General features: G+C 31.2%; 1 protein-coding gene across 2 annotated transcripts; it reads left to right on the top strand.

Moving 5' to 3' along the window:
- The first annotated feature begins 5303 nt into the window (after positions 1-5303).
- On the top strand, positions 5304-12277 carry LOC129895574 (probable hexosyltransferase MUCI70). 2 transcript variants are annotated; one of them, XM_055971299.1, is made up of 9 exons: positions 5304-6379; positions 7089-7355; positions 7469-7679; positions 7884-7993; positions 8053-8276; positions 10061-10164; positions 10938-11125; positions 11252-11451; positions 11793-12277. In XM_055971299.1, the coding sequence occupies exons 1-9, from the start codon at positions 6130-6132 to the stop codon at positions 12018-12020; spliced, it is 1782 nt and encodes a 593-aa protein (XP_055827274.1). In that variant the 5' UTR covers positions 5304-6129; the 3' UTR covers positions 12021-12277. The 2 variants fall into 2 exon arrangements, with proteins under 2 accessions (XP_055827274.1, XP_055827275.1); XM_055971300.1 differs by having other exon boundaries at positions 5307-6379; positions 8077-8276.
- The last annotated feature ends 4482 nt before the right edge of the window (positions 12278-16759 follow it).

Below are 16759 nucleotides of genomic sequence, written 5' to 3'. Positions count from 1 at the left end.
CAAAGTTAAGGTATCTTTTTGAAAAAAAAAACAACTTTAATAGTGACTTTATGTCTTTTCTCTTGCTTATAATAATACAAATTGAACAATAAAAGATTATGCAACTACTATATAATAATCCTAATTAATAAGGAGAAGAGAAGAGAAGGAGGCTAGCCCCACCCCCCTCTAATGACCCATTCGGTTATTTCGACAATGAGTCCTGCTCCTTTTATAAAAGATCCTTTTCGTAAATTTAAGTTGAAAATTTGGACTTTTTGGCAACTTCGATTAATTAGTTAATAGGTAATTTTAGATAATTAATTTAATTGATGGGCTAAATTATTAATTTAGTCAATATCTTATACTACTTAACCCATATACAAGAGGAGATTTTAAATAAAAGGGTTTAACAGGTAAATTAATATTATCAACAGTTTACCTAGAAACGAAGGAGAACACGAACACGGGAGTTTCAAAATTAGTTTCTCATCAAGGCGTTGAAGCGAGGACCTTGAATACTACAGATTAGATGCTTTTGAGTAAATTTACTCCTTCAATATATTTATAATCTATGCTAATGTAAGGAAAAGTGAAAGTTGTGTAGGGCCATATGAATGTGTTAAGGTTTTGGTGCTTATAGAATTTGGCAGGATGATATAAGAATCTTTTTATATATAATAATGTTTGTAATGATTACAAACATTGAACAATAGTTATGGTGGAGGAGAGGATGTTGTTAGTGGCTTCTATTTGAGTTATTATTAAATTGAGTTTTTATATATTGAGATATGTAATTAAATGTAAAGTGTATTATATTATATGAATTTCACTAAATTTTATGATATTGGAGAAATTGGAACTTAACCTAGGCTTGAAAGTTAAGAAATATGAGAGTTGATATGCTAATTGACATTGAAATTAGGAACTCGATTATAGATTTGATTGAGTTTTTGGATCTAGACTAGACATATAGTAATATGGTGTTGTTAATTTTGAAATCTTATTGTGATTATTTATTTGATTAGATTACATTAATTTGGAAGCCTAACAAAATGGGAAAGCTCAAGTCCCGGAGTGATTGCTTGATTATTTGAGGCAAGTAAACTTCTAAATCTCTATTTAAGCTTGTAAATGTTAGTATTTTCTTGTTATGTGCGTTGGGAGTAAATAGAATTAGATTGGGTTATTGGCTGTATGATTGACCTTAAAATGGGGATGAGAGGTATAAAATGACAATCTAATAACGTGTATTGATGTGATCGATGTGATGAGATTATTGACTTATCTTGGATATGTGAAATGACTATATTGATATGAGGTGTAAAAATTATTGTTGATATCATGCTATTATCGTGAATTATATGAACATGAATTGATTGTATTGGTTTTGATATACTGTACTGAGACTGAAAATGATATAAAATAAAAAAGGATCGGGCCACATGCTCCGTGGTAGGTATTATGAAATAAAGGGGTAGGGCCACATGCTCTGTGGCAGGATATGTATATTGAGGGGACAGGCCACACGCTCTGTGGCAGGTTACATGGATAGAAATGTCCCCTATGGGTTCCAGATTGTGATTCAGTGGATGTGTACCGATAGGACAGACATGGATTATTTCATTACATTGCATTGCACATTTATGATGTGAATTATGTTTACCTCTCATTGCTTCATGTTTGCTGAATTTGACTTGATATGATTTAATTGTTGATATTATTGTTGAGTATTCGTGAACTACGTATCATTACTATACAAACATGTAGAGTTTGGCTAGTTTTTATACAGGTTGTAGTTGAGGAGGTTCGGTTGAGAGGACAAGAGTACTTGTAATCTATTGAGCTTTGCTTAGTTTTAGCTGTCCACTTGCTGAGTACCGTGTTGTTTGGTAATCACCCTTGTTTCTACACTTATGTAGGCTGTGAGCCCGGACCTCCTTAATCTCCCAGCATTTTCTACCACATCTGAGGCTATCATTTCAAGTGTTGAAGTAGCTGTTTACATCCATCTAACGGAAACTTCTTACTCTTTTATTATGTTTTAGTCCTATATTAGAGACAAAGACATTGTGATTGTATTTCCTTTCGTACTTCGGCAATGTATTAGTGGGTTGTATACGTGACAATCAATCTTAGGGGATTTTGAGTTTATTTTACATGTTTTTGATTAAGTTAAAGTTCGGTTCATTTTATTTTCTTCCGCATTTACTTTTCGTTGGTATTAGGTCGACTTGTCTCGGTGGATTGAGATGAGTGTCATCACACCCAGATTTGGATCATGACACCCCCCAATCTCCCACATAAAAATGTAATAATACTCGGTCAATCTTTTATTCTAATTCTCGATCATCAAACCTTCCTATCTAGAGGTTATGTTATATGTAAGTTGAAAGTGAATAATATTGATAGTCGGTAATACTACAATCCCACCTTTTTTTATCTTCATGAAATGAAAAGAATAAAAAAGAGAGTATATTTTTAAGAAAAAAAACTAATTACGTGAGAATTAAATAAAAGCACACATGATTTATAACATGTTAAAAGTTCTTTAAAAGGGGAGACTAATAAAAATAACAACTTTTTTCCATAGGATTATTTTCTTTCATTTAAATTGTTAGTAGGAATATAAAATAATTTCCTTTTTTTTCTCCAAATTGTCCACTTTATTTGAAAACTTTACATTTAGACATAGACTTGATTGTATTATATTGACTTATGAATAATATACTTTCATAGAAATGGAAAGATACCCCAATAGAATGACAAAGGTCATTTGACTAATTTAATGATTTCATATTTTATTTGAGTTGAGAGTATATTAAAATAATATTTTTATATTTTTTTAAGATAAGAATAAAATTTGTATACATATTATTTTTTTCGAATCTTACTCGTAGAATTATACTGATCGTTAGTTATTTAATTTTCAAAATTAAAATAAAATTAAAGTTTCTTTTATTTAGATTGCACATTTTGGGACCCATTAAAGGACACCTTTTTCTCTTCATATTTAGTATATTTGTTTCCTTTTATGCTTAATAATTATTGGTCCTTTTTTCTGCCTGCTTTCCTTCTATATTAATAAAAATAATAATTATATTTTTCATCAATATGTGGACACATAGCAAACAAGTTTGAAAGATTTGGTGACCTTTCCTATTTAAGGACTTGCTAATTTATGGTCACATTTGCAAACATGTTAGACACATTGAAGACAGGTAAAATTATATTTGTATGGAATATTTATATCAAATTAATAAAGACATGATTAAATTATATGTATATAATTTTTCTTTGACTTTTAACTATCAAGGTTAACATATTTTATTTGAAAAAAACCCTCGATTTGAATAAGTATTTATCTGGAAGATATATTCTAACAACAATAAAAATAATAATATATCAATATAATTTCATAAGTGGAATTTAGAGAAAATAAAATATACTTATACCTTATCCCAATCTTTATGGGGTAGAAAGAACCTTTAACTTTAAAAAAATATTTTCAAAGCAAACCTACCCTAATTAATTAAAGTTAATAAGCACGTCAAATATGGTAACTTCTTTTTTTATATATTTTTTTACTAGTTTTTCACTCGTCGTCAGTACTCACATCAAGGCTTCAATTAATCTAAATTTGTGACATAACTTAAATTCCGTTTGACTTAACGGATTAAAAATAGTTAATAAATACTAATTTAAATGTTAAAAGCAAATTATCTTATAAATAAACAAGTACATATTTAAATAGAAGTTATAAAATTAATAATAAATACCTTTTAAACTCCACAACAAGCTAAACTTGCAAGTTAAATAAAGTGTAAGTGAAAAAACACCGTTAATGACGCGATTAATAAGCTAAACTGTCACCTAACAGTACTTGATTATCTTAACAGTAATGTAAAAACCGTTAATCAATCCGGCCTTATACCTTGTTTGGATGGATGTTACAAAATTGTACTACCATATATATTATTTTGATAAATATAACATTTGGATAAATTATATTACTTTTATATCGTTACATAATATCATTTATCATCAATTTGAAAAATAAATCTACATGAAAAGTAAGATATAATGTTGAGCTATCATAAAAACAAGGTATAGCAAATGTCCTTCGGGATGACTCAATTGGTTTGGAGTGTGGTTATCCACACGGATGACCAGAAATCGATCCCCCCTCAATGCCTTTTGAGTCAAGCCCATCGCATAGGGCTTGCCTAGTGCGGTTTACATTCTCTGTATGATTTGTAGGCTATTACAAAGTGGGGAATTTACCTGGTGCGCACAGAGTGCTCACCCGAAAGGCAGAGGCTGTGGTAGAGTTTGTAGCGGTTGCGTGCTATCTTGGGGTTAAAAAAAAAAGGTATAGTAAATGCTAAAATACAATTCTTTAGATATTAAATAAAGAGAGAAAAAAAAGATAACGTCAGTATCACACCAAATCAGTAGTTACGTAAAATATGATTTTTTAAAAATAAATACAAAACAATGAACTTAATAATACGATATAATAAAATTTAACTAACAACAATCAAAACAAACATTATACTTAAACATAATACACAAACTAACGCTCAAACTTGATCTCAACTAATAAATAAACACTCCAACTTTGAATATGCACGACTAGACACATCTCAACTCATTTTCAGTGTATCAATTGAACACCAACTTACAAAATGATCATCTAAATACCTTCAAAAATTTACGTGCCACATAAGCATTAGGTATCCACGAGATACAATAAAAATGAATTAAAATTTTTCGTTGCCAACGAACACCAAATTAATATGTATAAATATTGAAATGTTTATTTGCCAGTTGACGTTAAAGTTTTAGGGGCCGTTTGATTTGAATACAAGTTATGATAAGATTAGTTATGACGGAATAAGTTATGATGGATTATTTTTTATTGAGTGTTTGATTTGTTGCATTCAAAATAATATGCATTATATAAATTTTAAGAATAAATTATTCGTTTTAAAAAAATACCTTTATGAATGTGAAAAATGATGTATAAAAAGGATTTAAAGTGATATTTTTGTCATTTACCTCATTTATTCTGGGATAAATTATCCCAAAATTACTATACAACTGAAAGGAAAAGATAACTTATCTCAGTCATAATTATTAATCCTGAGATAAGTTATCCACACTTTGTAACCAAACAAATAATTTAAGAATTATTAAAAATTTATCCCAAAACTATTTTACCTTATCCACCGCATCAAACGAGGCGTTTTGTTTATATATTACACTCTATAATCAAACAAGCTGTTTACAGACAACCATCCAGTTATCACGCGCACATGGCGCATGCTAGCATTCAATTATATATATAGAACAGTATAAATAACAAAACTAAAATTTGCAGAAATATCTTCCTCAAAAATGGAAAATATAAAAAATTATTACTCGTGAACTGTGATCTGAGATTTGATAGGTTTCACTAAACCCTAGAAATCATTTCTTTTAGCCCCATCTCAATTTCAGTGTCATTTGTAATTTATTGCCATTGCAATTTTGTATATTTAAGGTTTTTTTAAATTTTTTTTTTACCAATTTTTGACTGGTAGGATTGAATTGATGTATAGATAGTTTGTATTCTTTCTGGTTTTGGGTAGTTTGTATTTGAGATAAAGAAGCAAACTCTTTATCTTCACTTGCTGTAAAATGACAAACTCTTTTTTTTTTTTTGCATTTTTAGTATTTAAGACTCTAAATTGAGAGTTTTGGTGAAGTGGGTTGTTGTTATTAGATCGATAAATAAGCAGGAGAGGATTGATTGTAACTCTAGAGATCGTTTGGTTAATTGGGTATCACTTTTCTTGGTGAATTTTTTGGTATTAGATTGGCATTACCAGATTCGTGTAGTGGGGAAAAATTTCTGACGTTTTTGAGTTGATTTTGTTGAAGTGTTCAAAATTTGGTGCATTTTTTTGTTAGATTGGCATTACAAGATTCGTATAGTGAGGAGAAGTTTCTGGTGTTTTGAGCTGATGTTGTTGAAGTGTTCGAAATTTGGAGGTGAAATTTAGTGAAAAGATTCATACTTTAAGAAGATAAAGTGGAACTTTTTTCTGATGTGGATGAGTGGAGGGGGGCAATGGGAGGTGAAGTTTTAGGATTGAGGGGACAACAATGACTACAGGGTCATTGGGTCTTCGTTCTTCAGGAAGTTATGGTTCTTTGCAACAACAACTATTTCAGAATAGTTCATCACCAATCCAAACAACACCCCCTATACCAAGAAAGCCTCCAAAAGTGTTTAAGGAGAAAGAAGGATTGTTTCTCTGGATCTGCAAATTTGCCCCTCGAAAGAATGTCGGGATGTTGCTACTCTGTGTTGTTTCTGCTGCAGCTTTTCTGTGGGTCTTGTATGTTGGCAAAGGTTTGGTCTCTACACTTTTGTACATTTGCCACTTTTTTGAGATGTTTCATATCATATTGGTAGGATTTTTGGCTCCAACTTTTAGTTTAAAGTGGCGGAGGATCCATTATTCCATACTAGATCATGTCAAATCTTTTATGCTGACCAAAGCTTTAGTTATAGTTTGGTGTTCATGCACTTGGAAATAATGAGATGGAGAATTTACTTATGAAGTGGTAGTACAAAATCGAAAATCTTATTTGTGTTATTTCTACGAGTTTATCGGAAACAACCTACCTACCTTCAAGGTAGGGGTAAGGTCTGCATGCACACCACCCTTCCCAGACCCCACTTATGGGATTACTCTGGGTATGTTGTTGTTGTTGTTGTCATTTCTTAGAGTTAATGTCATAAGAGCTTTTGATAGGCTCTTATGTGGTGTTGTCTGGTGGTTATAGTGTTTTAGTTTTGGTAAATATTAATTGGTTGCCTTGAAATTCATGGCATTTGGCTGTATTTCCAACATTTTTTTAATTGAGGAAATTTTCCTGATTTTGGCTAGTTTACACTGAAGATTCTCAATGAACACCTGTATAATTCAATTTTCTACTTCTGTTGTTAAGGGAATGCTTTTGATTCGGCTTTTTTATATGTTGGTGCTTGTACATTTTCACCACTCAAATCTTCTTTTCTGCCTTCGGCAATGATCAAATTTTCAACTCATTTTCAGGTGAAGTTGCAGTAGAACAAAGTAATAGGATGTTTGCTCCAGAAACTGTACATAAATATATTTTTAGGGGTATTGAGTCGATACAAAGAAATAATGTTGGCCGAAGTGCGTCAACTGTCCAACCTCCTCCTCCACCACCTCCTCCTCCCGTTCTTCCTCCCTCTCCTCCTGTATATTTCAAAGGATACACTCTTCCCCCTGGAAATCCATGTGAAGGCTTCACGTTGCCACCCCCACCAGCAGATAAGAAGAGGACTGGACCACGGCGTAAGTTTGAAAGTCTCGTAATACTCTGAAATTTTTCTCCTTAGACTAGATTGAAGGTCAGAAATATAAGTACTAAATGCTGAACCTCAGTTTCCTTTTGCTTTTGTTTTCAGCATGTCCGGTGTGCTACCTTCCTGTTGAACAAGCTATTGCACTAATGCCTGATGCACCGTCCTTTTCTCCTGGTGTTAGCAATTTGACTTACATCCATGAAGAAAATCAGATTAAAACCGAGTTTGGAGGTTCAGATTTCTGTGGATATCCTTCGCTGATTCAGAGGAATGATTCTTATGACATAAGAGAGTCCATGAGTGTGCATTGTGGGTATGATATTTTCTCTACTTTATGAACATAAGGCTTCACTCACTTTTTTTTTCAAACTTTGAACGCCTTTTCCCTTAATATGTTAATTAGATGGTAATGATAAAGATTACTGCAATTTCACAAGATCCTCTAATTTACTGCAATTTTCACAAGATCCTCTAATTTACTGTATTTTCTATTTTCCATTACACAACCAATTGACAGTTTTGTCAGAGGAATCAGGCCTGGACATCAGACAGGTTTTGACATTGATGATTCTGACCTTCTTGAGATGGAATCTTGTCAAGGTGTTGTGGTGGCATCGGCAATATTTGGTATTGATCTTTCAGTTCGTTCATTGTTACATTTCCCTCTTGTATCTGATGCACTGTAGTTTTATCAAATATATTCTTGATAGGGGCTTTTGATTTGATACGGCAACCAAAGAATACCAGTGAATATACAAAGAAAAATGTCTGCTTCTATATGTTCGTGGACGAGCAAACAGAAGCATTTTTGAGAAATTCAAGTGAACTGAATAGTAGCATGAGAATTGGTTTATGGAGAATTGTTGTTGTTCATAATCTACCCTATGACGATCCAAGGCGAAATGGAAAGGTAAATGTTCGTAATGGTACATTGCCTATTTAATAAGAGTTGGATTTTGCAGGCATAACCAATAGGGGATGTGTATATATGGGAGTGCTTGGGACTTTTCAGGCTTCTGAAAATAAGAGTACATTGGATGCATTAGAAATTTTTTGTCAAATAGATGGCAAAGTAACAATGTTAGGAGTGGATAACTGCTGGAGTTCTTAAACCTTCTAGATCTATGCAGTCATATATTAAGCCAGTTTCTCTGAGTTGCTTAAAATAAATGTATGCAATCATATTAAATGTTCATTTGTGAAAAATATTTTGAAGAAAATGAATACAATTAAAAGAAAGGGGCGAGTTCATGATAACCTTGAACTCGTCATGGCAGTTTGTTTCTATAAACAATTCTGAACATAATTATATGAAGGATGAATTCAGGTACTTCAAGCTTTCTAACAAGTGCATTTCTTCTACAGTTCTACCTCCTTATCCTTTAGTCAAATACGTTTCCTACTTAGATGTGAAATTTGAATCCTTATCCAACTTTCCGCCTAAATGGAGACTTTTGCATTTGAGATCTAAGTCAGCAGTCTGAACAGGCTCTTGGGCATTTTTGTTACCTTTCTCAAAAAAAGAAAAAAGAAAAATCTGAACAGGCTCTTGGTTCAATTCTAGATGGGTCTATACATGGAAATATTTAGAGTTCCATTGTCTACTGTAATGAGCAAGCACAAAGTACATTTGTTTTCAAGATTACTCAAATTCTTGTTTGATGCACAAACATACCATTCATATTCTAGCTGCAGAAGGCATTTTCTCTTTTGCTTTGGCTATGCCTTAATGATATTGGTATCTTTTATAATTTCTTTCCTATTTTTTATTACCTTATGGAGAAAGAGACTATATAATGATTGACTAAGTTACTTTAGCAATCTAAATCCAACGTCTCCTCTGTTATCATAGTTTTGATCTACAATTCTGGAAGTGTAAGTTCCTATTTGTCTTTGTATTCTGCATTGTATCACTTCTTAGCACTACTAAAGAATAGATAAATATTACGTAGTAGTCTTTTCTTTATTGCAGTATTAGGAATTACCTTCTCTGCTTAATGTGAAGAGCACCAGGATTATTAATACTCTTCCCCAACCATTCTATAGTTGAGCTCAACTCTTATCCAGGATTCCACAAGTTCTTTTATATCCATTCTTCACTCGATAGGGGATTCTTTTGTCTTTATTTTATCTGCATGTCAGTCTTCTAGTAGGGAAGATTTGTGCATTTCTACATCGATTAGAGTAACAAATCTATCCTGCTTCTTACTCCCTTTCATTTGGAACTTGCTGTTGTTTTTATATTTCTGCCCATTTTTAGCCTTTTGGTACACTCAGTATTTCACGTGTTTAGCAGGATTATTAATACTCTTCCCCAACCAAATTCTATAGTTGAGCTCAACTCTTATCCAGGATTCCACTAGTTCTTTTATATCCATTCTTCACTCGATAGGGGATTCTTTCGTCTTGTTTTTATCTGCATGTCAGTCTTCTAGTAGGTAAGGTTTGTGCATTTCTACATCGATTAGAGTAACAAATCTATCCTGCGTTTTACTCCCTTTCATTTGGAACTTGCTGTTGTTTTTATATTTCTGCCCATTTTTAGCCTTTTGGTACACTCAGTATTTCACCGTGTAAATGATCAGTTAGCTGTTTTGGTCTGGATAGCAAATTTACTGTTTGAAAACCAAATCATTCACGTGTTTAGCTGAGTGACTAGATAGATTCTTTGACATATATTTTTTGCCACTGCAGGTCCCAAAGCTTCTACTCCACAGGCTTTTTCCTAGTGCTCGTTATTCTCTATGGATTGATGGAAAACTTGAGCTTGTCGTGGATCCATATCAAATACTTGAAAGGTACATCTTATACCCAATCTACTTGCCCTATATGCAAAACAAAAAAAATCATAGTTGGCCTCCATTTCCCCTTCTATGGGTTGGCTTCAGTCTCTTGACTAAAGACACCGGGTTTCTCCCTTAAACTTTAGTGATACTGATGCATTTACGTAAATGGGCTTCTAGTGTTCCTTTTAGAAAGAACAAAAACAAAATAGTGTTTCCTGCAAGTTTGTATTGGGACGTATTTCCCAAAGTTCTCTAACCAAAGTTGACTATAAGAAGAATATAAGCATCTTGTCCTGGCCCGGGTGGTGTGGTTCTTATTCATAGTAGCATTTGCATGTTTTTTTTATAAGCGAAAAATGGTTTTGTTAGTGTAGTCTTCACGTGCTTAAGCAACATGTCAACAGAAAAAGAAGAATATAGATGCCGGTGGAGTCTGCATTATTGGAGATGGTTGTTGCTTCCCCAAATTTGGGCACTCTTAGAATTGTCAGTCTGACCCCTTGTACCAAATATTCAAGGGGTCCTCCAAGAAGGATTTTTCAATCTACAACATCTTACAAATATGAGTAACTCATGCATGAATGTAGCACATTGTTGTATGACAGTGTAGTGCCCAGCGTATGAAAGGGCCGGGTTGGACTGATTTATCAGTGGTAACTATCTTAAGGGAATTCCTTCGGTTTAATGGTCATAAAAATTCACAAATGCTGAATGTTGGCTTGTTGATAGAGATTTGCCTTTTATTGCTCTTCACACGTTGATTCGCTGAAGTGTTTCAATGTCAGGTTCTTGTGGAGAAAAAATGCAAGCTTTGCAATATCAAGGCACTACAAACGTTATGATGTTTTTGTAGAAGCAGAAGCTAATAAGGCAGCTGCAAAGTTTGATAATGCTTCCATCGACTTCCAGGTTGAATTCTATAAAAAGGAAGGACTAACTCCATATTCCCGGGCTAAACTTCCTATTACAAGTGGTAAATACCTGGTTTATATTTTTTCTCATCTTCCTTACGTTCTTCTTATAATTCCTTCCGATTCACCAACCTAATGTAGCCACAGATTTCAAATTGGTAACCATGTAACCTACTATTTATATGCAGATGTCCCTGAGGGATGTGTAATAATAAGGGAGCACATTCCAATCTCCAATCTTTTTACTTGTCTTTGGTTCAACGAAGTGGACCGTTTTACTCCAAGAGACCAAATAAGCTTTGCCATTGTAAGAGATAAGATCATGTCAAAGACAAATTGGACTGTGAATATGTTCTTAGACTGCGAACGACGTAACTTTGTGATTCAGGTGCTCTTTATATCTTTACCTTTTGGATTTTCAGTTTAAAAAATAAAATGAGAACAGCCTTCATGCCTTGAACATTTGCGCAAAAAGTTCATTAAATGCTAATGCTTGCGCCTGATATGGTTCAAGTAGAAGAACACGCTATACGTAATTTCTATCACTGTTCCAACTAGTTGAATTAGATGAACTAATAGTAAAAGCTACTTGTCAAGATGACCTTTTTTGATATACTTCCTGCATGCTGTATACCACACTATGCAAATGCTTATTTCAACCGCAACGAGCTGTACTATCTCTGTTAAGTGCTAGATTAATTGTCTGTCCTTTTCTTTTGCTATCTGCAGGGGTATCACAGAGACATTCTTGAGCGTCCGACTCCACCTCGTGCAAGTATAGTCGTTCATCCTCCACCTCCTGTAATTCTTGAAGCCCGGCATACCTCACCATTTGTTCCAACATCAACTGTCATAACCACTCCAATCAAAAAGATTCCCACGAAGCGTGGGAGAGAGAGGAAATCCAAGCGTCATAGAAAAATCATTGCTGGAAATAAAGATCCTAATTCCAATTGAAAATTTTGACGTGAGCAAAATTTTTACATTTTTTTCCTTCCCTGTTTTCAGTATATCAAAATCGCGGGGTTAGGAACTGTGAAAGATGAATGTTATAGCTGTTGTTTCCCAAAAAAAGGTCAGTATTCAAGTTCTTCATAAGATTCTTTAGGTGTCAATTTTGTCTAATTTTTTGTTGTATATATTGGAGTCTTGGTATGTATTGTCATAGCAATTTTACACTACAAATTGCCTTATCTAATCACTAGCTTCATGTACTATTTCTTCACATTAGAAATGTTGATTCTGAAGCAAAAGATGAAATTCAATTTCCTTTATACTGATGTCTGCTGTGTTATTGAAATTTTGTTTTTTCAAGTCTTGTGAATGTTTGACAAATGAATTTGAAAAACACTTTTACTAATAATAGAGTAGCAATTTGTGCTTGGTCGTTGAAGTTTCAAAAGTGCTTATGGGAAAATGTTATTATTATGCTTCTAAAATTTATGCTACTAGCCGAGGGTCTATCAAAAACAACTTCACCTGTCAAGGTAGCGGTAATGTTTTCATATACTCTATATTCTCTATAACCCATTTGTGGGATTATATTGGGTATTATGTTGTTGTCGTCAAATTTATGCTGCTAGTCAAGGGTCTACCAGAAACAACCTCACCTGTCAAGGTAGAGGTAGGGTTTTCGTATACTGTATCCTCCCTATATTCCACTTGTGGGACTATATTGGGTATTATGTTGTCGTCAAATTTATGCTACTACTCAAAAGTATGTATCCCCCCCTCCTCCCCACCCCTTTACTATGTAATAATATACATATTTTTTATTTTATTTTTTAAAAAAGGATTTTTACACAAATAACATAGATTATACATGATTATGTACATATTATAGATAGGATTATACATATTTTTTTATTATATATTCGTCAATTATTTTTAGTTTAAGCAACTATGCAAATAACTATTTTGATTAAGCCCATTTGAATTTGCTTATAAGTTACTTATAAGCTGTTTTTAGTTTTTTTAAGTGTTTGATTGACCAACTTAAAGTCATTTTGTGCTTAAAATAAGCCTCAATAAATAATTGGGTTTGTTTGAATAGACTTATTTTAAGCAACTTATAAGTTGAAAACAGTTTATTAAGTCAAAAAAAATAATTGGGATGCACCTATTTTTTTTAAAAAAACTTATAAGCAATTTTCAACTTATAAGTTACTTAAAATAAGTCCATCCAAACGGACTAAATTTCTTACAAAAAGAAAAACACTCTTTGACTTTTCAAAAATTTAACCAAATCATAATTGAGAATATGGTTTGGTTCATTGCAACAAACAAGACAACATGCTAAGAAGATTCTAATGTTAATTTGTCATATCAAGACTATTATGAGCTTCACATGGCTATGCCCTATGTTGTTGATTGATCATTGAACATGTTCTTTAATTTGAAGCAGCAAATTTGCAACTTTTCATTAGAGGTTAAATAAGTTTAATTGAACTCGTTACTTTCTTATCGATTCATATGTAAATATATAGTAGTAAAATATTTTGGACTCGACTTATCTAATGAGAAACTAAACTCTTACTGATAAGATAAAATTCATGTAATCAATTAGTTAAATAACATACTCAATGGAAAATTCGTAAGTAAAATCTGAAAGAATAAAAGATCGTTTTCGACGTAATCAATGAATTGAACTATGAAAATTATTCATATTTGCCAAAAATTTGAAAATTCTAGCACTAGTCAAATCAAGTCTGCTACCAAACTCTTTGGAGGAAAATCCTAAAAAAAAAAAAAGTTTTACTTGATTATGTCTGGTTAATCAGCTGAGTAAGTGTATGATTGTCAATGATTTTCTTCAATAATTGTCATTGATTTACATTCAACCACTTGGTCTGTTTAATTTATGTTATATTATTAATTTTAACTATACTGACGGAAAAAATTGCATCCTTTAATTAGAAGATCATTATAATTCATCTAATTATTCGATCTTTGATGTAAAATTTTTATAAATGAAGCTAACCATTTCCATAATGTATCTAAATTGATTACCCTTTCTTTGTTCTTTCGCGACAGAAGTGACTCACACTAAGCCCTTAATTAGATAAATTCAAATTATTATTTTTCGCATGGATTTCTTGGTTTTTCTCCAAGAGGAGTTTTTAATATTAATTAACTTAATCTCTTAATTCTTAAATGTTCTTGGCATATGGGACTCTCATAATTTGTATGTAAGATGAGCTTACAATATCAATCAATCAAGTCACTAAGTTTGAGAGCGTAGAGCTTCAATAATTGATTTTCTAACGTAAAGTAAGAAATTGTATTTGAACCGAGAAATCAAAATCACTTTTAAAATTATATTCTCTACAACTAAATTATGTCCAGTCCAATTGAAACGCGCAAACACAAATGAACCTGAGCATTCATTCCTCATAAGAGTGAACATGATATATTCAAAACAAATACAAACCTTTAAAATTTATGGTGCAATAGATAATTGTGTGGATGTGTGTTTCATACTATTTAGCCACCAAATGCTTTATTGTATCAATTCCAACTAAAAGATGTAGAAGAGTGGGGATGTGTGATTTTTAGGGTAATGCAGACAGTCTATTATTTGACATTATTAAGTTCTTTATATTTCTTGGTAGGCATTTATGACTCCAAATTTGGAATTATTATACAAATATAAAGCTTAAGAACTAGTTGTGGATAACTTATGTAATATATAGTTGAGCTAGTTAATTTGTAAATTCAAGATCTAAATTTTATGAGCTTAAATTAAAAAATTTAAATTATTTTATTTAATTTACAAGATTCAAAATATGTTATTTGTACTTATTTAGTAAAATTTTTAATACATACAGTCAATGATTAAATCATAGTTTTCATTAAAAAAATTAAAATATAATAAAGTCAAAGAACTTCAATCTCTAAATTATTTTATTTTATTATAATTGCAATTATACCTCTAATTAGAAAGAATCCTTCCAAATAGACTCTAAATAAATTAAAAGAGAACACGAGGAGAGAAAACAAGAATTTGTACTTTCTTATTTGACTAACTGAACTTAAATACATTTCCGATCTTGCAACATGAGTGAAATACACCCTTAAATTCTCACCAATTTTAGAGGTATTTTCAACACTTATCTCGATTTTTTATTATGAGTCTCATGATCCTACAAGAATTTGAGATCATTTGCTATATTATGTGGCAAATTGGAGTGTATCTAATTTTAGTTAGTCAAGTAAATAATATTTTTAAACTTGTTAATAATTTAAAAATAAAACTAATAATTTACGTCAAATTCAACCGTATTTACAATATTCTCTCAAATACATATTGAGAGAGTGTTGGGGCTTGAGTTTGAGTCGTAGTTTGAAAGTTATTAATTAATTATATAAGTTGATGATTTATTTTATTTTTTAAATTTTAGATCAAAAAGTGGAATAGCTTTTGCCAGACACTTTTGAAGTGAGTCAGCATTCGTGGCCCTTTCTTTCTTAATTTTTTCTCGTATTTGATATTTGTATTTAAGATCAAAGTTATAAATTTTATTAAAAGGTGTTATAATATAAAAAATATGGACATAAATAAAAAATAAAAGGGGTCTACATATAATATATATACACATTAAATTAAAATTTTAACTTAACTAAACAATGTATTTTCTTGAAAAAAAGGTATTATTTAACACCCGTTAATATTAAGTGGAGACTCTAATTAATTTAAATTCACATTGTGTGAGATCCATTCAAAAGAAAAAATACTCCTTATTAAAATAAATTTTTATATTTAATGCGAAACCATCGATTAAAAGTGAAAAATCATATTCATTTTGATTCCTTTCTTTAAATAATTGTTTGAATTTCTGTTGCATGTGATGTGATTTTCTTTTTCTTATTAGTCCAAATATGTGGGTCGTGATAAGTATAATTCTTTTTTATTTTTGGAATAATGAAGTCTGATTCTTTTTAATATCCCAAATTAAGTTGATTTCTTTTTGACTATCTCAAAGCAATCACAATTTGAGGTATCGATAGTCAAAAATTCTTATAAAATGAATGATTTTTTGTAAAAATACATTTCATAAAAATTCTTATTTTATGTGACACATTTTTTTTAAAAGACCAATCAATATTATGATCTTGAGTTCATATAAACTATGCGAAATATAAATTTATAATGTAAAAAAACATTAAGTTAAAACAAGTAGTAAATATGAATCTATAATTATAAAATATAAATGAATGATTCAACGCTAAGAACCCCTTTAAGATTGAATCCTTAGAATTTAAATTCTTAATCTGCTTCTGCATTTTTTGTTAATTAATTTGTTAAAAAAATATATTAATATATTTAGAAACAATTTACTTTTAAATTTTTCATTTGAACTTTAGTAAAATAATTTATAGCCATATATGTTTCAACTGTTCTTTTTTAACCTCATGAGTGAATGTCGAACCATGGTTTAAGTTTCATCAGCTCAATTTTCAAGATTTTTAGCATTAAACTCATTATATTTTAAAATTATGAGTTAAATCTACTATTTATGCAATTTTAATTTAGTGATTATTTATATGCTATGTCTCGAAAATATTGAGTACAGATAAATCAGATTCCACAATTCTGAATTTGCCACAATTATCCATCCAAAATATAATATTCCAAAGAAAAAATATCAATCAATATCCATTAAATAAAGAAAAAATTGTCTCTGTAACTAATATTC

The sequence above is a fragment of the Solanum dulcamara genome, chromosome 7, assembly GCF_947179165.1.
Source record: "Solanum dulcamara chromosome 7, daSolDulc1.2, whole genome shotgun sequence".
In the NCBI taxonomy this organism is placed as follows: Eukaryota; Viridiplantae; Streptophyta; class Magnoliopsida; order Solanales; family Solanaceae; genus Solanum; species Solanum dulcamara.
The sequence above is the reverse complement of the archived record's forward strand: the minus strand, read 5'-3'. Positions and strand labels throughout refer to the sequence as shown.